The 25563-nt window shown below is 38.9% G+C and overlaps 1 protein-coding gene across 7 annotated transcripts in view; it reads right to left on the reverse strand.

Annotated features, from left to right (window-relative positions):
- The window catches only part of LYST (lysosomal trafficking regulator), a 250417-nt gene that overhangs the window by 38237 nt on the left and 186617 nt on the right, over positions 1–25563 (reverse strand). For 6 of the 7 annotated variants that reach the window (XM_058696217.1, XM_058696216.1, XM_058696215.1 and 3 more), the window contains 10 exons: positions 25203–25409; positions 18459–18635; positions 17621–17697; positions 17287–17475; positions 14464–14609; positions 14279–14378; positions 13011–13072; positions 11054–11109; positions 6548–6700; positions 3149–3393 (listed from right to left, as the gene is read on the reverse strand). In XM_058696217.1, coding sequence (XP_058552200.1) covers positions 3149–3393; positions 6548–6700; positions 11054–11109; positions 13011–13072; positions 14279–14378; positions 14464–14609; positions 17287–17475; positions 17621–17697; positions 18459–18635; positions 25203–25409 — 1412 coding nt within the window. The remainder of the gene's footprint in view (positions 1–3148; positions 3394–6547; positions 6701–11053; positions 11110–13010; positions 13073–14278; positions 14379–14463; positions 14610–17286; positions 17476–17620; positions 17698–18458; positions 18636–25202; positions 25410–25563) is intronic. The other variant, XM_058696220.1, reaches the window with a different exon arrangement.

A 25563-nucleotide genomic window follows, 5' to 3' on the forward strand; every position in this document is an offset into this window, starting at 1 on the left:
GAGAACTCTACGATGAATCCTCACTTTAACAAGCCACACAGTCAAGTAGCATCCCTGGGCGGCATTTGAAAGAGCAAGAGGAAAACACCCAACGAAGAGCGGCCTCGCTGGCCAAGGAGCCATCTGGTCTGGCAGCGGGTGCAGCCACCTGGAGTTTCAACATCTGGCTCCCTAACGAGATCAACATCAGGATGTGCCCAAGTTTCAGTAAGTCAAACCAGGTCTGCTTAGCTTAATATATCTATGGGGGGGGGGTGTAATTATTTCCCAGGGATATTGAAATTTGTGATATTAAACACTAACTTTATTTTTGAGAACTTTCTCATCCTAAAAAAAATTGTTAAAAAATAAAACAGTTTTATAGAATTGATGCAGACTCACATCGCAAAATAGGAGAAATCATGTTTAAGATCCAGGCATGCAGTTTTTTTCTAAGTAAATAGGTTTTTTTGAACACATGTAACACTTATTGTTGTGGTTGAAAAATGAGAAATTACTGATGAGCAGAGTAACCCCAAAATTGGCTATAAAACTATTACTCACAGGTAAAACATTTTGGTATATACCTTTCCAGGAGTTTTCTGGGTTATCTGCACATGTATACTCATATTTAGAATAAAAAAAACACTTTTCCCCACCTGTATCATATATTTCTAAAATACCATTTTTAATGGCAGCAACATGAAACAGTTTTCTCAAACCTAGTGTGGGGCATTTAAGTTGTTTCTAAATTCTGGCTACTTAAAAAAAAATGATGTAAGGACTCTCCACAAGGATAAATGCATGCAGGGCCAGGCATCACCAGCAACAAACTGCACAGAGTTCTTGCCCTCGTGAAACTTACTCCCAGTGGGAACCTTTCTGGTAAAGTACACGTTCTTAAGTATTCCTAAGAAAAAAGCCCCAGAAGTTAAATTGATAAAACAGAGTATGCACACTTGAAGAGTTCTTGGGCTACACACTCAAATTGCCTTCCAGAAAGATTGAATCTATTTATATCAGCAGTGTATAAAATGTCTACATGTCCGTCAGGAATGTACAAAAATGTCTGGAAGATAAGTAACAGGCCACTTGCAGTTGCTTAAACTGACAAAGATATAAAACTGAATCTTATTTCTGGAAAACTATCTGAAGTAGGCCTACTTTTCAATAGTTATGATTAAAATACTCTAATATACCAAGTATAATTTGGAGTCAATTTCTCTTTAAATTACATACAAGAATTGTTTTTTTTTTTAAACTAAATCACCAGAATATTTCCTTATCAACAAAGACTATTTGGTTACTCTAAAATGTAGACCATTCAGGAAAGGCAGGATAAATGCTTAATTCTTTTGCTTTACTTATTTGAAATTTTTTTTTTGAAGTTTATTTCCTTAGTAATCTCTACCTGCAACGTGAGGCTCGAACCCACGACCCCGAGATCAAGAGTCACATGCTCCTCTGACTAAGCCAGCCAGGTGCTCCTTAATTCTTTTGCTTCGTTTGACAAATTTCAAAAGTAAGGAATTGGTGCCCATAACTAGGTCCAATGGTGACCAGCAAACTTGTCTGCGGGGGCGGGGGGGGGGCCTTTAAAAAAGTATCATTATTAACTTAAGTGTTCTTTTTATTTAAATGTGTTTTAATCGATTGTAGTCATTATTCTTTCCGATGCTCAGATTGTGCTATCTTTGGCAGTGAGATCCACTTATGGTTGGCTCCTGATCCCTTTACTTCTTTTGATTGTGGTAAAAAACACTCAGTGCAAAATTTACAATCCTAACATTCCCCAAGTATACAGCTCAATGGTGTTGATCATATTTACATTGTTGTTGAACAGATGTCTAAAACTTTTTCATCTTGCAAACCTCTATACCCACTGAGCAACTCCCCCCCTCCCCATCCCCTGTTCATCCCTGACCCCAGCAACCACCATTCCACTATCTGCTTCTCAGTCTGTCGACCTTAGACAACTCACATAAGTGGAATCACACAGTATTTGCCACTTAGCACAATGTCCCCAAGGCTTATCCATGTTGTAGCAGGTGACACTCTCTCCTTCTTAAGGCGAAACAGCATTCCACTGCGTGTGTATACCGCATTTCCCCCATCCAGCCATCCATCCATCCATCCACAGACAGACACTTGGGTTGCCTCCCCTACATGGCTGTGGTGAATTATGTTGCAATGAACTTGGGTATGCAAATATGGCCTCCAAATCCTTCTGACAAGACTGCATTAGTTTCCTTGCTTTCTGACACAACAAATATCCCACATTCATCTTATATGTCTTCTTTTAAAAAATGTGGAGGAAATGAGAGAATAGGAAATCACCATTTTGTAACCCCTAGTGAAATAAATGACTCCACAAATAATCAGCAATGACAGAAACAAGTTCAATGGAAGCCTGAACCTCTGGATCAATCTGAGCATCACTCCAGTGGGATATCATATGTCTCCTGATACGGGGCAATGCGAAGTTCACACCATCACCTATAAAGGATTCTTGCCAAAAAAGGTTGAATCTTAATCTAAGCAAGCCTTTAGAGCTAATTTCCAGTCTCTAGGAAATACAGAGGCTAAAGGAAGAAGCTAAATACTAACGCGGGAAAGGGGGATATCCTACAAGATAAAAGACCTGTTTTGTTTTGGTTTTTTCAACAAATCAATGTTAGGAAAAAAGAGAAAAACACATACAAAAAAACAAAGGCTTATTCTAGACATATGTCTTTAGAGACAGAGCAACGAAAGGTGTTTTTGAGCCTGATATAAACAAATCAACTATAAAAAGACATGTTTAATATACTGGGGGACATAGGAAAATGGACTGGGTATTGGATGACGTCATGAAATGATTGTAAATTTTCTTAGATATGGTAATGGCACTGCAACGTAGCAAGTAACAGCACATTCTCTTTTTTCTAAGGAGATGCGTACTGAAGAACACAGGAATAACAGGACAAGATGTCTGTGACTTGTCTTAAAAAGGGAAAAAAAAGATGATACAAGTTTGGCAAAAATCTTCATAACTGTCGAACTGTGATGGACAGATGGAGCTCATTGTATATTCATTCTATATTGGTGCATGGTTGAAAATTCCAATAGGACTTCAATGAAACAAAGACAGCATATAAACAAAGGTAAAGGTGATGATGTGTTTAGTTACCTGTAGACTGAAGGATCACTGAGGTCAAGGGTCTCACTAACATAGTCAGCAAGTATAAACGGGAACACTGGATACTGCATGAGATCGTTGAAGGATCGGCCGGCATGTTTGTTTAAGTGAGTCAAATATTCAAAATTTGTAATTTGTCCAGTATACCATAAATTTGTCAGAGCGTTGATGTTGCCATATTCCAGGAGATTAGGGAGGTTATTTGTTAGTATACTGTGGTACACGTCATCACGAACCTGCAAAGGAAGGGGAAAACAAGCCAGGTTTTGTTTTAGGCTACTGAACCTTTTCTCCAAAGATTATGCACGTTACTAATCCCAAGTCCACAAAGAAAGTACTCTTTGCCCAATTAACACCAACTGCCGGGGAACTGAGATTCATCTCTGGATCTTCCCCCAAAGGCTGGGCTCCTAACCATTATGTTTTGCTGCCGAAGAAATTAGTTAATAAGAAGGTAAGAAAAAGTCTGTATAGAAAAATCACTCATATACAGATCCTAAAAAAAAAAAAAAATCAATAAACGATGAAGAAGAACCTTCATCTAAATAAATGCAACATGATATCATAGAAAGGGAACGGTCTTCTTTTTCTTTTTTTAATGTTTATTTATTTTTGAAAGGGGGGGCGGAGAGAGAGTGTCAGAGAGAGGGAGACACAGAATCCAAAGCAGGCTCCGGGTTCTGAGCCGGCTCAGAGCACAGAGCCTGATGCGGGGCAAACCCACAAACTATGAGATCATGACCTGGGCTGAAGTCAGACGCTTAACCAACTGAGCCACCCAGGTGCCCCAAAGAGCATGGTCTTCTTAATTAGACAGACGTGGCCCGATTCCTAGCCTAAAACCTTTGTGCTACAGTTACCACATCTATAATATGGGAATGATAATATTTATTTCATGAGAACGAAATAAAACATCCTATGTGAAACAACATATTTGATTTTCACTACTGATTGAAAACTAATATATAAACTTTTTTCTTTTTTTTTTAGAAATTCACGAAACTTGTCACAGAAAAAGGTAATCTGATTTTTTTCTAAGGCAATTAAATGATGATTGGTAATAAATGGAAAAAAAAATAGACAATCCAGGCCTTTACTAAAAACAAATTTGAAATATCCATCTTAAATGTGTATATGCTTCAGGCATAGGAATGAGAGCCACAGATGTGGCTAACCAGAGACAGGACCGAAAGTTAACGAGGAGAACGAGAAAATGTAGCTACGGTCTGGGACAGGCAAGACTGCAGCGTGTTGAAGAATCTACACCTCGAATCTCTTTCACAACAATGTGAATGTACTGAACACTTCGAATGGTTAACATGGTCATTTTATTTTACATATTTTTTTTATCACAATTAAAAAAAAAGAGAAAAAGAATAGGCTCAAGGGAAGACAAACAAAACCGCAAAACCTGTGGTTTAAATCCGAAGGCTGCCAACTTCTAAAGCTAAGGTTGATAGAAGGGAATTTAGGACAGATTGCAAACCAAACTCTGCAAGAAAAGGGAAGCATTCATTCATACGGCAAATATTTATCAAGCACCTACACAGCACTGTATTCAAGCTGCTGCAGTCACAACACTTAACAAAGCACTTACATTTTTTTGGAGACAATGTTGGATGTTATTAAGTCCAACAGAGAAAAACAGAGCAAAGAAAAGGAGACTTGGGGGTAAGAGTGACAAAGGGGTTGCTATTTTATTAAGAGAGCAGTCAGAGAAGGTCTCTTTGATAAGGAGACATTTGATCATGGAACCTGAAAAAGCAAGCAACTGAATCATGTGGATTTCAAAAAGGAAAAACATTCCAGGGACCAGTAAGTGCAAAGGCCCTGAGGCATCAGTGTGCCTGATCAAGGAAAATAAAGTTATTGTGGATAGAATAATAGAAAAGGTGAGTTAGATAACAAGATACCAGATTACTCAGCGCCTCATTCAGCTATTACAAGGACCTTGGCGTTAACCAAGTGGCACAGGAAGTGATCAGAGGGTTTTGACAGGAGGATGGCATGAGCCCGCATACCTTAGCCATTGTGCTGAGAATAGCTTGAAAGAAGGGGGAGTGTGGAAGCAGGGAGGACAGTTAGAGGCCACGGTAATGATTTAGGCAAAAGATGATGGCGGCTTAGACCAGGATGGTAGGCAGCTGTGTTAAGTGGTCAGATTCTGGATGGATTTTGAGGGAAGAGTCAGCAGGACTGATAGAGTAGGTACGGGGCATGAAAGAATGAGAGGAGTCTAGGATAATCCAAAAAGTTTGGGCCTGGGCAATCAGAAAGATTAGAGTTGTCATCGATTGAAATGAGGAAAACTGCAGAGAGATTTTGGGGCACGGAGATCAGAAGTTCGGTTTTGTATACGTTTAATTTGGGTGTGTTCAGGGTGGTATGGCCGTAGACTGTATATGTTAAATTTGAGATGCCAGTTTGACCTCTAGACGGAGATACCAAGTACAGAGCATTCCTGGGAGACGTTCGGGTAGTGATACAAATTTGAAAGTTGTTACAATACAGGTAGGATTTAAAGTCACAAGAGCGGATGGGAAGAGGTCTGTGGCACCAGCCCTGAGACCCTCGGAGAAGCATCAGCAAAGAAGACTGAGAAAGAATGACCTTGAGCCAGAAGAAGAGCTGAGGGAAAGTTATGGCCCAGAAACCTAGTGGGGAGGGTTATTTTTTTTTTTGAAGAGAGAGAAAACAATCATCGGTGTGAAATGCTTGGTCAAGGTCTGTGCTGACAGCTGGGAGCCAGGAGCCTGCCTTGGATTCTGGGTCTCCTTCTCTCTGCCCTTCCCCCCTGTTTGTGTGCGCGTGCTCTCTCTCTCTCAAAAATAAATATTGAAATAAAAATTTTAAAAAATGCTGCTGATAGATCAAGTAAAATGCGGACTAAGAAATACGACCGTAGGGTATAGTGACATGGAGGTTACTAGTAACCCCGACCAGAGAAGTTATAGGTGAGGTAGTGAGAAGAAAATCTGACTGGAGCATTTCAAAAGAGAAGTGGAAGCAACGAGTCCACATGACTTTTTCCAAAAGCTTTTCTAAGTGGCAGCTGAAAGGATGTGGGGGTTCAGAAAGGGTTTGGAAACAACAGAACCTACTCTCAAGTTTAAATTGCTCTTCTGAGGTCATTACGCATTCATTTACTTTTTACAGACAGTCACTTTGGAGAATCTGAATTTAATACAGTTTTGAAGGACAAAAATAATTCTAATATAGCCAAGGGATCGCTGTCATTGGGACTAAGAAATAAGGCAATTTTCATTTGCTGTTAGAAACAGGGAATCAAAGTTTAAATAAATCAAACCTTCGTAAAATCAGTATGAGTCCAGTTACACCGGCCCCATGATAATTTCAAAACCATGTATCTGTTCATAAAGCTGAATGTACCTTGGTGTTATCGAATGCTAACAGGAGTGTCCTGCCATTTGTTAAAAAGATTTCTACAGCATTGTCTCTCAACTGCCACCAACGCTTGTGAACTTCTTTAATTTCTTCATATGTCCAGGAAAATGATGCTGGTTCCAACTCTCCCTGAAGGCTCTGAGACAAAGGAAGGAAATGAAACTGTTTGCTTTACATGAAATATAAATGATCACTGCAATTTTAGATTTTTAAAAATCTGAAAATGAAAATGTCTTCCTTTTGTGGCAAAACCGCAGATAAGATTCCCTGAGCCACCCCCGACCCCTCCCGCCCCAACCACGAAACACTTCAGAATACTGGATAAACGTTAAGGAATTAAAGAAATACGGGCTTTATTTTGTAGGGCAGTTTTAGGTTTGCAGAAAACTGAGCAGAGAGTGTAGAGAGCCCCCATGTATTCCTGGCCCAAACTCAGAATTTCCCTGTGATTAACATCTCCCATTAGTGTGATTAGCCTGGTGCCTTTGTAATAACTACAGAGCCAATAGTGAATACGTTATTCTTAACCGAAGTCCACAGTCTGCATTAGGGTTCAGTCTTGGCGTTATGGTCCCATGGGTTTTGACTGATGTTTACTGAGATGCGTCCACCCTTACAGGATCATACAGAGTTCCCTTGTGCCCCCCCTACTCACCTGCCCCTCCCCCTCAGGCTCCTGGCAGTCACTGATCTTTTTACCATCTCATAGCTTTCCCTTCGCAGAATGTCACGTGGTTAGAATCACACAACATGTAATCTTTTCAGACAGACTTCTTTTAAAGCTGAGCTTGCGGGACGTAAGGGAAAGTGAAATCCCCAGGAGCCAAAAATAACAAGAAATTTGAAAAACAGCAGTGAGGTAGAAGGGATACTGGGGTAGGCTGGCTGTGCGTCCACATGCACACGCACGTATGCACACACCCCAGCTTTAGAAACTTAGTGACTTAGGTTAACATCCACTTGAAGAAAGCAGATGAGGCCTTGGAGTTCTCTGGATCAGAGTATGGAAGTGAACGTACGTCAGAAATCTAAAACCATTGGGGCGCCTGGGTGGCGCAGTCGGTTAAGCGTCCGACTTCAGCCAGGTCACGATCTCGCGGTCCGTGAGTTCGAGCCCCGCGTCAGGCTCTGGGCCGATGGCTCGGAACCTGGAGCCTGTTTCCGATTCTGTGTCTCCCTCTCTCTCTGCCCCTCCCCCGTTCATGCTCTGTCTCTCTCTGTCCCAAAAATAAATAAAAAATGTTGAAAAAAAAAAAAAATTTAAAAAAAAATTAAAAAAAAAATTTAAAACCATTAAGGGACATTTTCCTGATGACAGACAAACACACGTGTCCATCAGTAAAGAGGAATAAGCAGGAGCCTGTCTCTTCTGGCCCGGGGACTGGGTGAAGAATAGAAAACAAGCCTCTCCCTGAAAACTCACATGTGGGTCTGCCCTCCCTCACATGGGTCTGGGTTAAAATGAGCCTATGGGCATGGCCTGGGAGCTCCCCAGCAATGACACATAGTCCCCATGCCTCTGAACCTTCCCGGAAAGGCAAAGCACTGTCCTGCAAATTCAGCCCCACTGACTAAGCTCACAGATCAGCACGCACCAAGTAGCTATGTTCCTCTCCTGTGTGGTGAGCAGAAGGAAGGAAAAGATAAGTGGCCACCAGAAGGCTGGATCTCCCTGACAGCATTGATCCTAGCCTCCCTCAACAGATCTCTACATTTTAGAATGAGGGGTTAGGGGCCATAGGTCCCAGACTTTTTTTTTTTTTTTTTTTAATGTTTATTATTTTTGAGAGAGAAAGACAGAATGTGAGTGGGGGAGGGGCAGAGAGACAGGGAGAAACAGAATCCGAAGCAGGCTCCAGGCTCTGAGCTGTCAGCACAGAGCCGACGTGGGAATGGAACTCATGAACTGTGAGATCATGACCTGAGCTGAAGTCGGCCACCCAACCAACTGAGCCACCTAGGCACCTCCATAGGTCCCATATTTTTTTACCATCACTGGGCCCTTCTCAAAGTACAAAATGAAGAAAACTTTTAAAACAATTTGTCTAAATCTTTTGCAAATTGCAGTTGAATATGTGAATTATGTTACTCAATGCTTTTAATAGAAAAATCATGGTAAAAGCTCCTACGAAAGTTTAAAACTAGTTAGGATTTATCACATCAAATTAACGTGCATCCGAGGTTGGTTTGTTTTCATCATTTTTCCCTTTTGGAAAACTGCATTGACTTTCTCTGTTGTGTTGGAACAGGGGCTCAGAGCGAAATTTAGAAAGCAATTGCAATGACTACCTTATCCCAGGCTCTTCATCCTTCTAAAATCTTATTTGAAATTTTTAAAATTTGAATTGCTCTGTTGTATGTGTGCTATACTATTGTGCTAGATCCCAACTGACTTTTAGAAGTAGGGGTAGTAGATAATTACAAATGAAATTAAACTCTTTAATGAAAATGTAATATTCTCATATATAAAACTGAATTCCTTCTTATTGTGCTTCCATATCCGTTCATTCATTCAGTTCAGCAGATGTTAATTAAGCGTCTACGAGCAAGGTGTTCTGCTAAGTGCTCTGCATGAAATACATCTGTGTAAGATGAAAAGGGGGCACAAGATACTTGTACAAACATTTAAAAGGCAAGACAGCAGGGGCGCCTGGGTGGCTCAGTCGGTTAAGTGTCCGACTTTGGCTCAGGTCATGATCTCAATGTTCTTGAGTTTGAGCCCTGTGTCGAGCTCTGTGCGGACAGCTCAGAGCCTGGAGCCTGCTTGGGATTCTGTGTCTCCCTCTCTCTCTGCCCCTCCCCTGCCTGTGCTCTTTCTCTGTCTCAAAAATGAATACACATTAAAAATATACATTAAAAAAATAAAATAAAATGGAAGACAGCAAATGTCACATAGAAAGTAGAAACAAATATTATAAAAGCAGAGGAAAGAAGGATCTTTCAAACTATTAAAAAACAAGAGTATTTTTAGGAGAGTTTTAAAAGGGGGAAATGTCATCTTTTGGATCCAGAAAAGTGTTGGCTCGTGTATCAACTATTAAGTTCCCTGGTTGCTAAAAAGAGACATCTTGAAAAATAATGTGACCATACTTTTACTAGCTGGGATAAATGCTGTGGCAATTGCTACATAAATCACACTAAAGAATGCCTACTCAATTTTGGGGGCTATATTAAATATTTTCATGACTTTTTTCATATTATTTATTTTACAGCAAAATGTTATGTTTTAGCTCATTATTTTTTGAAATAAAATATGTATTCACTATTAAACCACATGTATTCTTATTTAGTATATCTTTAGGAATTCCTGGTCTTAGAAATTTTCTGAAACAAAAAGCCTATTTCTCTTACTATGGGGATCTCTAAACAATATTTTAATGGTCTACAAACTGATTCAGATGGATAAAAATTTGTGAATATATATATATATGTATATATATATACACAAAATATGTGAGCTAAGAGTCATTTCTGTAATTTTCTGATTTATATCAGTACTTCCAGTAGAATAAAAATTATGATACCAAGACATGTGACTATCAGGATTAGTTAAGTTATTCAATTATACAACATTTTCCTTTCTTTGTGAAGGTAAATATATTTGATAGTGAATTGGGAGTGGCAGGGAGTAGTTTTTTGTTGCTACTGAGAACAGTGATAGAAGGAATAAATTAAATAAATTAATTAAAATAACAGGAGCACTTTATTGTTTTCATTTTCATTTTATTTTTTAAAATAGTTTTTAAAGTTTTTCTTTTAATTCCAGTTCATTGCCATACCATGTTATAATTAGTTCCAGGTGTACAATATACTAATTCAACTGTTCCCTACAGCCCCTGTGCCCATCTCAAGTGCCCTCCTTAATCCCCATCCCCTATTTCCCCCCTCCCCCCCCCCCCCCCCCCCCCCCCCCCGGTACCATCAGTTTGTTCTCCATAGTTAAGAGTCTGTTTCTTGGTTTGTCTCTCTCTCTCTCTCTTTTTCCCCTTTGCTCGCTGTTTTAACAGGAGCACATTAGAATCTAAATCATAATACTAACTGCTATGAGGTCAGACTGTAAGCCAGAGGAGATGGTATGGTCTTTTTAAAAATATCTTTAAAAGAAAAAGTTTGGAATTAAGACCAATCTGCACACCAGAGTGACAATATATGAACTCTCCTAGTTCTTTTTTTTTTTTTTTAATTTTTTTAACGTTTATTTATTTTTGAGACAGAGAGAGACAGAGCATGAACGGGGGAGGGTCAGAGAGAGAGAGACACAGAATCGGAAACAGGCTCCAGGCTCTGAGCCGTCAGCACAGAGCCCGACGCGGGGCTCGAACTCACGGACTGCGAGATCGTGACCTGATCCGAAGTCGGACGCTTAACCGACCGAGCCACCCAGGCGCCCCTGAACTCTCCTAGTTCTACCTGTTTGCCAGTTATAATGAATTTATACATTTTGGGAATTTGTCTAGGTTTATATAGGTGCAAACTTAAGCCTCTACTCACCGAACTTTCAACTGTATCAGAAGCATTATCTTCCACAAAATACATTCCACATTTACCTATAGAAGTAATGGGATATGAGTTTAAAACTATATGTGCACTATTATCATTTTTGATTACAAATATGACCTCTGGAGTCAATTGGCCTGAATTAAAATCCCAACACCCAGAAACAGTTCCTGTCGCTCAATAAATATATAGTTTTTAATGTTTATTTTTGAGAGAGAGAGAGAGAGACAGAGCATGAGCATGGGAGGGGCAGAGAGAGAGGGAGATACAGAATCTGAAGCAGGCTCCAGGCTCTGCACTGTCAGCACACAGAGCCTGATGCGGGGCTCAAACTCATGAACTGGGAGATCATGATCTGAGCTGAAGTCAGATGCTTAACTGACTGAACCACCCAGGCGCCCCTCAATAAATATTTTTTAATGGTATCCATGAGATTTTGGGCAAGTTGTTTAACTTCTTTGTGTCTTTACTTAATAAAAAAAAAGGGGGTGTGGGGTGCTTGGGTGGCTCAGTTAAGCGTCTGACTCTTGATTTCGGCTCAGGACATGATCTCATGGTGGGGAGATCAAGCCCCGTGTCAGGTTCTGTGCTGATGGTGTGGAGCCTGCTTGGGATTCTTTTTCTCCCTCTTGCTCTGCACCTTCCCTGCCCGCACTCACGCACACACGTATGTTCTCTCCCTCAAATCAAAACAAAACAAAAACCCCTAAAATAATTTTTTAAAAGAGGGGTGGAGGAAGCGGACTTTATTTCACAGGGTTAATGTGGGAATTAAATTAGAATGTATGTAAAATGCTTATAACGGTGTTTGGCACTCAGTGTTAAAAAAATGTTGGCCATTTATTATTGGTACTCTTCTTATATGACTAATACATTAATTTTATTTTCTCACACATTAACTGAAGTCAACTTGTAAACAAATTTTCTAGTCTAAGAGGAAGACTTAATTTTTATTTAAACACTCAATAGGGCAGAATAGACCTTAGAAGACAGCCCCCAGTTTTCTCTGCTTTATAGGCTGGCTGTGTTAGCACATGTCCCTACACCACGTATCCAAATGGTGGGAATTTCTCTGGGGCTCCGCCCTGTGTGCCGGTCACCCGTGAGCACTGAGCACTGTTGGCTCAGAGAAGGGAATCACCTGCATCCTTGTGACCACAGTGCTTAGTCCTGGCCAGCCTGAAGCTCTGCATGTTGAGCCTTGGAGACTGTAGCTTCAGTCTACGACTCTCATATTGGAGGGTACGTCAGAATTGCTGGAGGGCTCATGAAATGCAGATTTCTGGGGGTGCCAGAGAGTTTCTGACTCGATAGGCGTGGGCCGGGGCCCAAGAATGAGCATTTCTAAGAAGTTCCCATGTGATGCTGATGTTCTTGACCTGGAGACCAGGCTTTAAGAAAACAACTGGCCTGTAGTATACAAATTAGTTCTTTAAGGGAACAGAGATCTAGTGGTACAACTTTATTCCTTCATATCTTGAGGAAAAGATTTCTCACTGAATGTAATTATACAGATATCCAAGGACTGACAACCTTGGCCTTTCTCTCAGAAGCACAATAGGGAGTATAAATTGTGAACTATCTCAAGGTGGATATATTTCTTATGCACAGGTGTATCTTTTAAAACAGTAGGCATGTGAGTATATCGATAATTCCTCACTTTAAAAATCAAAATTGATATATAATAAAAGGAATGTTTAAATACAAAAATGTGTACTTATGAAAAAAGTCAACTTTATAAAAATTAAAAGGCTATTCATGTGCTTTTTAGAAAATAAGATTGCCACTTCCTGACATTTGTAAGTCATATAATGTTAAGGAAAAATTACCGATGTGATGTTAGAGAGAGTTTATTTGATCCAATGGCATTCTGCCAAACAATGCTTGAAATTGTCTAAGAATAAAATAAGGCAGGGTGAATATGTGTAAAACTCTTCAAAATGTGACTTACCTAGTAACAGCTCACCAGCTGTCTCTCTAGACGGTGCAACGCTGATACATCTTCGATTCACTCTGTCAAAACATATATAAAATTACTATGATTAAATGTTTTGACCAATTTTAGAAAGTATATAGTATAAGCTTTATTTATCTAGTTAAAGATTTCAGCCCAGCACACTAGAGTTTCAAAAGCATGAGACGTCTTGCCTAAACCCACGTGAAAATATTATCTTGTATTTTAACATTCTGGTAGAGGAGAAAATGAAATTTTTAGAGAAGGCTCAGAATTCCTGTGCCATGTATACAGGATATAGGCATTCAGTTTTTTAGAAGAAACTTTAATATTTTGTATTTTCTAGTAATTATGCAAACATTGGGTCATGCCTCTGGTATTTCAAACACATGAAAGCATCCTAGTATTCTAGGAAAAACGGGATTTAGACTCAGAAAAGTTCTTCTCCTCTTTAGACAAGGAACTCACCTCCTTCGAATCTCAGGTTTTCATCTAATAAACAAACGGGCAGGGCAATTATCATTAGTGTCATAATGATAACCTGTCGTTAACATACAAGGACCCATTTAATACTCAACAATACTCCGGTACTTTGGGCGTTATTCCCTTCCTCATGTAACAGATACGGACATGGACACAGGAAGGCTAAGTAACTTGCCCAAGATCAGAGATCTAGTAAGACGAGGAACTAAAATTTGGACCTTCAGTCACCGTTAGATGGCGTCATGCGGAAACCATACCCATTTCACAGAGACCTTAGGACCAGTCAACTGCCAAGATACACACGTGCAGACAAGGGCCAGAGCACGGTGACTGAAGCCCAGTGAGTCCTCGCCATCGAGGATGTCTTTTCCTTTTGGATTTTAGCCATTCGACTGTGTCCTCTCTTGAGCCATATTTAGGGCCTTTCCTAAAACCCCAGCAATTATCTAAAACAAATATTACACAAACATTACAATAAACTATTTAAAAAAAATTTTTTTTAATGTTTTATTTATTTTTGAGAGAGAGAGAGAAAGAGAGACAGAGCGTGAGCAGGGGAGGGGCAGAGAGAGAGGGAGACACAGAATCCGAAGCAGGCTCCAGGCTCTGAGCTGTCAGCACAGAGCCCAATGTGGGGCTCGAACCCATGAACCGTGAGACCATGACCTGAGCTGAAATCAGAGCTTAACTGACTGAGCCACCCAGGCGGCCCTACAATAAACTATTAAAGTCTTTCTGACTCCTTCAACAAAAGAGAGAACATCTTATGGATTCACACTTACCTTATAGACTCACTTGCAGCTTTGTCTTTTACGGTCGAGGAGAAAGAAGAGTGAGTTTTATCTTCAAACAGGAAAGAGAGTGGTGGTTTGACCACATCTGCTAAGGAAAAAAGTAGGTATTATCTTTATCTGATAACTACAGTTATCTGCTACATTTGGATGCTGAGTCAAGAAGTCATTATTACCTTCTGATTTCTGTCTATCCCGAAGGAGATACTTATTTGGAATAGTTAAGTAACATCTCTGTAAACGTCTCCTCTCTCGATTTGGTCCTTCTGTTGGATCCAGTTGCCAGGAAGTTGGATAGTACAGGGGATCATACCAGGCCACTCTGCCAGGGGAAATAAAAGAATGTTTTAAGTGTTTTAATCTATAGTACGTGGAGCTGTAAATAAAATCATTACAGAAATTAAATAATCAAAAGTGATCTATTCAGTTAAAACCCTCAGCTGCTCACGTAATTAGACTAGGAAGTGCATAAACATAGACAATAGAATAAGATAGAAAGCATAGACAATAGAATCATATGAAAAGTAAATGTCCTTCTGCTCCTGAACCCCGGCCTCCTGGTCCCCGCCTGGAGGCACACTCTGCCTCTAGTTTCTTGTTCCTCATAAATTTTTAAAAAGATATATCATGACTACTCTGCTTTAGCAACATGCATGCTTTAGCAGTACATTGGACTTAATATGGCTAGATAAAGAAAAAAATCCATTTCCAAGTTAAGTTTCTATATTTCCCATTTTGCCTACTATCTAACAAATAAATTGGTTCATTTTTGTAGTACAAGCCATATTTCTTAAGATGTTTAAAAAAAGTTAATATTTTATTTTAATTTTTAATAAAAAATGCTTAATTATTTTGAGAGAGAGAGTGCACTTGGGTGCATATGCGAGTGGGGGAGGGGCAGAGAGAGAGAGAGAGAGAGAGGGAATCCTAAGCAGGCTTCACACTGTCAGTGCAGACCCAATGTGGGGCGTGAGCTTGCAAACTGTGAGATCACGACCTGACCCCAAATCATGAGTTGGACACTTAACCAACTGAGCCACCCAGTCGCCCTCAAAATAAGTTAATATTTTAAATGAAAAAATAGAGAACCGTATTGAATATATTTTCAGACATAGATAAGAGAAAAAAAAAATCACCCTTAATCCTACTACCCTAAACATACCACTTTCTGGTAGAAATTATTTTTTTTCATTTTTAAACATTGCAGTCATAATTATTACAAATATACATTTCTATACCCTTTCTTCTTTCACTGGACATACTTTAATCTTTATTGTCACCATGGAAAATGGCTGACTAATGCATGGAGGGGGTGCATCATAATGTAGTTAGCAATTTTGCCATTATCATATACTTGTTTCCAGTTCATTCACTAGCATAAACAATACAGAGATGAAAACCTTTACATTTACTGCCTTTATATATTTTGAATATTTTCCTTAGGACAGAATCACCAAAATAGGATAACTGGAGCTAGAAACAAAACGGTTACAGGATTCCTGATACATGCTGTCAAAGTGTGCAAAGCCACCGGACCTCTGACCATGGGCTACGATATACATTTCTTCCTGCTCTGGGTATTAGCACCTAAAAAACTTTATAACAGAAAAGGTAAAATATGGCTTGTACCATATTTTATGGTGATATGATAATATTTCAAGGTTTTAAAAAATCAAATTAGTCTCTGGCCATATGGAATATTTTCCTGTTTATTAATTCTATTTGTCTTATGTAGAAAAGTGTGATCACATCTTTTGCTCAAACTTTTCAGATCTTACAATTTACTTTTAAGTTGGCATGAGTTTTTAAAACCATAAAAATATTAACTCTGTGGGGGTACCTGGATGGCTCTGTAAGTTAAACATCCGACTTCAGCTCAGGTCACGATCTCATGGCTCGTGTATTTCGGAGCCCCACATCAGGCTCTGCGCTAACAGTGTGGAGCATGCTTGGGATTCTCTCTCTCTCCCTCTCTCTCTGCCCCTTCTGTGCTCTCTCTCTCTTAAAATAAATAAACTTACAAAAAAGTAAAAAAAAGTTAATTCTGATTTGCTGAAAATAAATTTTCGTTTTGTTGCTGTTATAGTTATTAAATACACTGGAAAAAATTAAAGCTCAAATCTATTTCTTTTTTTTTTTTTTTTAACATTTATTTATTTTTGAGAGACAGAGTGAAATAGAGCATGAGCAGGGGAGGGGGAGAGAGAGAGAAGGGGGACACAGAATCCAAAGCAGGCTCCAGGCTCTGAGCTGTCAGCACAGAGCCCGATGCAGGGCTCAAACTCACAGACCTTGAGATCATGACCTGAGCTGAAGTTGGTCATTTAACTGACTCAGCCACCAAGGTGCCCCTCAAATCTATTTGTTTCTTCTTGGTAGTTTGTTCTATTGTGTTTGAGCTTAAAAAGTTATCCATCTATCAGAGTTGATAAATGCCCCATTTTCTTCCCCTTTATAAACTTAGTGAATTTAATTCTTTTGCTCACCTGGAATTTTCTTTAGTGTATAATGTTTAGTCCATTTTAGCACCGCAAGTCATGCTAACCAGTTATCTTAACCAAATTTAGAGAACACGTTAATTTTCCTCTTTTCATGATCTGTGATGCATCTTCTAAGTTTTATTTATTAAAGTCTTACCTAGAAAAAGATCTATTTCCCAACTATCCTGTTTCAGTGATTTCTCTATTCTTCTGCAAAGGTTATATTTTAAAATTAAAGTCAACATATAGATTTTATTATCTGGAAGAGCTAATGCCTCACTTTCTCATTATCCCTGCCCACCCGCCCCCGCCTTGTCCCTAAGAATTAAAAAAAAAAAAAAAAAAAAAAAAGATTCTTACAGGATTATATATAGATTTCATTATTTCATGATGAAATAAATCACAAGTGATTAAACAGAAAATATTTCAACTAATGAAATAATGCTGTGAATCTTTATTCTGAAATGGAAATAGTGTCTGACATCACCATATAAAACAACAAAGGCCCACTCTGCTTACCTATCATGCGTCAGCTGTTGGATAAGCTCCTGCCAGTGTCTGCTGGCACTCAGATCTACCTTGTACATGCTTCTGATATGCTGGATCACCTTTTTCCTCTCAATTCCCTGGGAGAGAGATACTGCCTGGGTGATATCTGCAGCGATCTTAGATATATCCTTTGATTTTGAATCCAGACGCTGAAAGAGACTAAATAAACAAGCAAGGCTGCTCGTAAGTGAAGCCTAAGTGGGACGTTAAAGAGCTATGGAAGCATGATACTTGAAAACTAAAAGTATGTGTGAAATCTAGTGGATTCAGAAAGGCATGACTTTTAGAACACATAAAATCCTACCTTTGTTGGTTATTGTTAACTGTTTTCTGCCAGGTGTCTTTATTCGCACCTTCTTCAGTTTCATATTTCGTTTGTTCCTAAAAGATTTGGATAATAATATGCACTGTAAAACTAATTGTTTATCATTTAACACTGGCACAAAGGCCAACAAACTAATTTCATTTCATTTCATTTTTTAATGTTTATTTATTTTTGAGAGAGCATGAGCAGGGGAGGGGCGGGGGGGGGGTGGCGTGGAGAGAGAAAGAGGGAGACACAGAATCCGAAGCAGGCTCCAGGCTCTGTCAGCACAGAGCCTGACGCGGGGCTCGAACCCACGGACTGTGAGATTATGACCTGAGCCGAAGTCGGATGCCTAACCGACGGAGCCATCCAGGTGCCCCCCAACAAACTAATTTTAAAACCAAGTTAATAAAGGAAAAAAATAATGTCCCCAGGAGACCAGAATATTAAAATACAATAGCCACAAAAATAATTTTATAATTTCCCTTTGCTTCTACACAATCTGGGGCACAGATATTGGGGTGGGAGAATTAAATGGGCTGCCAGACCTAATGCCCCAGGTGCTTGCTTCCTTATTTGTTTCAAGGCGGATGCTTCAACTTGCTCGTCACTGTCAAAATCTTTCCTTCACCGAAAGCTACCGCAAAGGGGTGAGGATGACAACAGGGGATAAAACAGTCCTTGCAACGGCCTGTTTGTTCTCTCATCGTAAAAAAACATCACTTCAATAAAGTTCATCATAAATGATATTCCACGATAAAAAAACCTTTCACTCTTCAACTACATTCAGTGGGATCTCCTTAGAAAACTGTGTCTCCCGATTTCGCCGACTCACCTCTTTGATCATTTTGATAAGGTCTGCTTTTGTTGTTGCACTGGGAGGTAGGTACTTATGACCACACAGTTTTAGAGCATTCATAAGCAACTCCGCTGAGCCCAGTTCTTCCTCAGTCAATTCATCTTGGTGATTATGTATCAACTCTGACAAATACAAAACTAACTTGGCTCCATGCTTTAAGAAAAAGAAACACTTTGTTAAGTCATACGGTATTTTTATTTCTTACATTTAAATTGTTTCATAGTGGTTAAGTTAAATTATATACTAGATCTATTTGGTGGCATTGGGTTTGAATGAAGAAGCTGCAAGAGACATGTTGGGGACAATTGAAAAAATTGGGTTATGCATTGAAAATATGATGACATTAGGGTGTCAACTAATTTTGTTAGGTACGACGATGTTATGGTTATGTAAGAAAATGTCTTTTGAAAAAGATTTCTGTGATTTACTTTAAAATACTTCAAAACAGAAATGATGTCAATATGATAAAAATACTACCAATTGTTAAGTCTAAGTGATGGCTGTATGTTAATACTCATTATACTATTCTCTATTTTTCTTATGATATTTGAAAATTTTCATTGTAAAGGGTAAAGGAAAAAAGAAAGAAAAAGAAAAGAAGAAAAGAAGGAAAAGAAAAACAAGCAAATGAGCTTTGGGGGAAAATTTTTTGGAGGGGATTTGCTAAAGAAATATAGGAAATAATCTTGGGATAAAGGAAACTATTTCTTAGTTCTCAGAGAAAAAAAATGAACTGGAAGGGAAACTCTCCTCTGAACCTTCAGGTGAGAGAATTATGCTTATTTATTCTTTCTCCTTTGATTTCCGGTTGGTAGAATAGAAGTTGGTGAAACTTCCAGAACAAAACCCGTTTTTGGATTAGCTCATAAGCACTCATTACTCCCTAAGGGACACAAAGGTGAAAAACTCTAAAGCCAGTGAGACCTCAGCACTCAGTGGTCTGTGCATGCCCAGAGAAGGGTTGATCTAGGCCAGTCTTTTATGAACTGCCCTATAACCGAAATGAGAATGTTACTCAAGGTAATGACAACTGTCTTTTGTAAAACTACACCTATTTTAAGTGGCCTTCCGTGCTATAGATCTTACACCTAACTGTTACATGTACACTATGTGTTATTTCAACATTAATTATGCCAACAAGTGAAACATGCAGAATTTTACTTTTCACAAATTTACACTGATACGAATACCACTACATTTGGCTTTATGACATTTTAAACTGTGAACAGTATTAAATGTCAACAAATGAACTTGAGAACTCTTACATGGTGGGTGATATTTAAATTAACACACTGAATTGCATCGTGTCATTTCCCAAAAAACGTAAGATGAACATATGCGATGACGGAAATAGCAAAGCTCATTTTAATGCAACATTTTAATTTAGTCAGGAGACAGCTGCTACCCGACCAAAAGAGAAAAAAGAACAGACACTCTACGAGTAAAAGGCCAGAAGAGTTGGCAAATAAAGAGAAATAGTAAATGGCTAGGCTATTTTCCTATGTGTGTCTTAAAGGTAATGCTCTTGATGTAATCTAAAAATAGTTTAGTTCGGGGCACCCGGGTGGCTCGGTCGGTTAAGCGTCCGACTTCGGCTCAGGTCATGATCTCACAGTTTGTGAGTTCGAGCCCTGTGTCGGGCTCTGTGCTGACAGCTCAGAGCCTGGAGCCTGTTTCAGATTCTGTGTTTCCCTCTCTCTCTGCCCCTCCGCTGTTCATGCTCTGTCTCTCCCTGTCTCAAAAATAAATAAACATTAAAAAAAATTTTTAGAAATAAAAAGTTTAGTTCAGTATTCAGTGACATTCTCAAATCACCTTGAAAAACTATAAAAAATGTTTTTATTCATCCTGAATATCCAAAAAAACCACATAATTTTCTTAGACACTTAAGGTGTTTCTAGAATCTCATGCTAACACCTGATCAATAATTTATTGATTGTAGTTCCTGGGTCTAGAAAAGGTGTTATTAGGGATGGATGCAAAAAAGGAAAAGTCTTGTTTTCAGCCCTCAAAATACTGATTTAAGGAAATGAATCTATTGAACACAAATCCTTAGAAAATAATAAAACACTAAAATGTGTGAAAATAAAATTTTCAGGGATGCGTCTAAGAAGGAAGAGCTCTGAATGGACTGAAGAAAGGGGGGAACGTTTTGAAGGTGGGGCAAGGGCGACGGGCATATGGAGAAATTGACAGACGGGTATACAGACGGACAAGGAGAGGAGAGAAGGTCCTTCGTGCTGAGCGGACAGCATGAATAGAGCAGCATGTCAGTAAGGATACATAGGATGGGCAGAGGTTACAAGAGACAAAGATGAGCCGATCTTAAAAGAGGAGGAGCTACAGACTGAGGAGTTAATCAGACTCAAGTAATAACGACAGAAGAGAGGCGTTGGGCTTTAAAAATCAAGCAAATTCCAAATGGAGCTTGTAGGCAGCTCTAAAAGGCACAAGAAGGTCCCTAAACACTGTTATGAAATGATCTCTGTGAGGTACTGTTTAAAGGGCAGAAGAGTGTGCATAGTTCGCTATCTTTCTCTGTGTTGAGAAGGGGGGATGATATATACACTGTGTCTGTGTGTACACCTTCCCTGAGTGTGCCATGTTTCAGCTATGATTTTGGAACCAGATAGACATTTCACATAATTAAGAACGAAGTTGAACAAATAAAACCCAATGGAATCCCTAAAAATGGAAAACCAATGGGAAAAAAAAGAACATCACTAGTTAGGTGAAGTTGGTGGCATAATCGAATACAGAAAATTATTTGAAGTGCTTTTACAATACCATATTTTCATGGTACACTAAGGACAAGAGAATCATGAAGAATTCTTAATCTGCATTCACTGGGCTTGTTATTAGTGATAATGTTGGTCATCTTATTTTGAAAACGTTATATATACAGAGCAAAAAAGATAGAGCAAGTAAGTGTCCTGATGGCCTCAGGAATCAAGATTATCCACATGAATAAAAGGAAATACAAATATGAAATTCAAGAAAATGTGAAAATATCAGTATGAACTCATGATTCATTTTTCTTTCTAAAATAATATGTATTTCCTAGCTTTGTCCTAGCTGAGAAGAAATGACAACCAAGCAGAAATGAAGGTACTTAGTCCCCAGATTTGTAATTTCTAAAACATTTTTAATGCTATTCTTTTTTTTTTTTTTTTCCTTAATGTTTATTTATTTCTGAGACAGAGAGAGACAGAACATGAGCAGGGAAGGGGTAGAGAGAGTGGGAGACACAGAATCAGAAGCAGACTCCAGGCTCTGAGCTGTCAGCACAGAGCACGACATGGGGCTCCAACTCATGAACAGTGAGATCATGACTTGAGCAGAAGCCAGATACTTAACTGACTGAGCCACCCAGGTACCCCTAGATTTGTTATTTCTAAATACCATTATCTCATGAAAAGGAAACAGAGTCTTCTTGGGGAGAAGTCTGCTTCCAGATCTGGGAAGGAATGTGCAAGATGAGTCAGGACATTCTTGTGTTCCAGAAAGCAAAGCAGTTAATCGCATTGACTTGATAAAAATTGAAAAGGCTATGTTAAAAGAACACAACAACTTGAATCTACAGAGGTGTTAATTTGAATATCAAATGGAATAATAACTGGAAAGGTTTGAAACCACTCATAACATGTATGAAAAATACCTGATTTCATAATGACACCTCAAAAATAAAAACAAAGACAAAAACTGGAGGTTGTTAGGGCACCAACTCATTATTCTAAAAATTAATAAACAGGGAAAAGAAACAAGCTTTTACCTGACCCTTCCGACAGACTACATTTTGGGGTCGCCAAATAGATGATAAGAGAATATCCCTCCTTACAGAAGAATTAGTGCTAAGAGATGCTGGTGGAATGAGAAACCCTGAGAGATCACGATTTTACAACTCCTAACAGAAAAGTGGATCTTGGCAACGATCATCAGTGGCAGCTAAAACTATTAGGTTAAAGATTGAGGGTGAACTTTATAATGAATGGAGCAGGCTGACAACGTCTGGAAAACCAGGGCGACTAGACATTCTCTGTCTCCTGCTATGCTGTAATGGAAAATGCAAAGTACTCTTAATAGTCTTTTAAAAAAACAAACACAAAACCAAATATGAAATCAAGAGCAGGAATCCAGTCAAGCCTCTAAACCGGTATCCTAAAGGATACAATCAGCTAAATCCAGAATATGGGAAATTCTACAAAAATGACCCAGTTTCATTAACACATAAATGACATTTTAAAAAATGGTTGGGGAGGGTAATCACCATGGATTAAAAAGATTTAACATACTTCAAACAAATACTTTATGTGGGCTGGCCTTGTCTGGATCCATAATCCAGCAAACTATTACAAAAATTCTAAGAAAATTGGGAAAATTTAATCACTGAGTATTAGATTATTCGATTAGATTACTGTTAGAATGGATTATCGGATGTGATAAATTAAAAAAAAATTTTTTTAATGTTTTTTTTTTATTTTGGGAGGGGGGTAGGGGCAGAGAGAGAGAGGGAGACACAGAATCCGAAGCAGGCTCCAGGCTCTGAGCTGTCAGCACCAAGCCCGAAGTGGGGCTCGAACTCACAAACCGCAAGATCATGGCCTCAGCAGAAGTCAGACACTTAACCAACTGACCCACCCAGGCGCCCCTTGAGTGTGATAAATTTTTTAATTGTCCTTATCAATCAGAGATGTAAAGGTAAAGGTATTCACAGGTGAAATGATTTGATACCTGAAATTTATTTCAAAGCACTACAATGAAAAATTAAAGCTCGGTAATGGTCATGCGGGTCTCTGATTTCTCCTAACTTTTAGGTATGTTTGAAAGTTTCCATAATAAACTTAAAAACCAGGTAAAATAATGTGGTCTTGAGGTGGACAGGAGGTTATTGTAAGGATCTGAGCACAAGAGGTGGAAGTTTGAATTAGGATGAGGCGGGAAGAAAATAGTTAAAGACACAACTAAATAAATGACTGGTCTTGGTGATGAAATGGATTCAAGGGAGAGGAAAAACTCAACCGTGGTTCCAAACTGAACTTCATAAAGACACCACTGACAGAGATGATGTAACAGAAAAGGGGAACGGGGGTGGGGGAAGGAGGACTGTCAACACCCAGGCTGTGTTTTGATGGATGGTAACTCTGTGGAGTATAAAGGCTTGAAGGAACATCACTGTGAATTCTCCACTGAAGGAGACTGTGGGCTGGATGTGCTTTTGCCTTGGGAGAGGGAAGACAATGCCCTGAGGGCACGTGAGAGAATCTTAGCATTAGAAAGACCAGGTACCCACTTCAAAACTATGACCTTTTGGTTCTTGATATATGAGTTTCCCAGGTAGTAAAAGGGATACCTTTTACTGTATGTAGCATCGATTACTGTATTTATAGGCGTATAATTTAATACAGTAAAGCATACAGATATTAAGTGTTCATTTCCGAGTTTTGACAACTGCATACATCCATTTAACCACCACCCCAAATAAGATATAGTACATTTTTATTGCCTCAGAAAGTCTCCTAATGCCTCCTTCCAATCAACTCATTCTCCCTCCCCCTTCCTGACAGACACTACTACTGTCCTGAATTCTGTCACATTATCTTCATTTTGCCTGTTCTTGGACTTCATATGAACAGAATCACAGAAATGTGGGCTTTTTTGTATTTGGTTGTCCTCTTAGTCCATACAATGTCTTTGAGCTTCATTCATAATGGTAGGTGTATCCGTAGTTGGTTTTTTCTTATTGCTGTATAAAGTCTTTTATGTAAATATATCACGATTTGGTTATACATTCTCTTGGTGATTGATAAGTTTGCGGCTTTTAGTAAAAAGGCTGACATGAATATTCTTATACAAGTCTTTTTATGGACATATGTTTTAATTTCTCTTAGGTAAATATCTAAAAATGAAATTTTAGGGTCACAGGTTAAATGTATGTTTAATTTTATAAGAAACTGCTGAACAGCTCTTTAAAATGGTTGTACCATTTAAACTCTCCATCTATCACTCTTTAAGTGTTAGAATTTATAGACTGAAATTCTTTTAAGTATGTCAATTTTGATCATTCCAAATGATCAACACATTTTTAAAAATTTTAACTTACTGCAAGTATTTTTGGAAATATACCACATATACTATTGTTTGAGCTACTCCATTTAGATGTTTCATGGATAATATAATGCTTTTAAAAAGAGAACACAAAGAAAACATTTGAAGATTTAGTTACAAACCACAAAGCATCTTTTAAGAGCTTAGATACAGAATTTCTTAATTTAAGCACTGGAATAAGGAATGGGAAGGAAACAGGGAGGTCAGTCTAAGTTTGGCATAGAGTAGCTGAAGAAAGATCTCAGGTGATACTTGTTTGGTAAGAAAACCATATTTAGGCATGAAAATAGTTTAATGTCAGTTCTTGTTTTGAACAATTTTATATTTCACTACTATGGTTTTTTTTAATGTATGTTTATTTTTTGAGAGACAGAGAGAGAGAGAGAGAGAGAGAGACAGACAGACAGACAGAACATGAGCAGGGGAGGGGAAGAGAGAGGGAGACACAGAATCCTAAGCAGGCTCCAGGCTCTGAGCTGTCAGCACAGAGCCCAACATGGGTCACAGCCCATGAGATCATGACCTGAGCAGAAGTCGGACGCTCAACCGACTGAGCCACCCAGGCGCCCCTATTTCACCGCTAGTTTTTACTTACGAAGTACTGAGATAACTTACTTGCAGGGATGGACTAAGACAGTCTCGCAGTATTTCCTGATGATTTGGTTCACGAACTATTTCGAAAATTTGCTTTCTCTCTTGAGAAGAGTGGGCTGGTGACACAATATGGACCAGGAGTCGGCCAAGTTGCATTCTGAAGGTTTCCTTACAAGACCATAAGATTTTAGTCCACTGCTGCTTGGAACCACTGGTTTTACTTGAAGCCTTCAAGCAAAACAAGAATGCATTAGGATCAGACTTCCTAAGCAATAATATACTAACCTCTCAGAGCCCTAAAGAAGATCATGGGACATGTTTTTTTGTAGATGTTTTTTTCAGTAGTCAAAATTAGGATGACACGTACATCCCCACAAACGGG

This window comes from Neofelis nebulosa, chromosome 13 (assembly GCF_028018385.1).
Source record: "Neofelis nebulosa isolate mNeoNeb1 chromosome 13, mNeoNeb1.pri, whole genome shotgun sequence".
Lineage (NCBI taxonomy): Eukaryota > Metazoa > Chordata > Mammalia > Carnivora > Felidae > Neofelis > Neofelis nebulosa.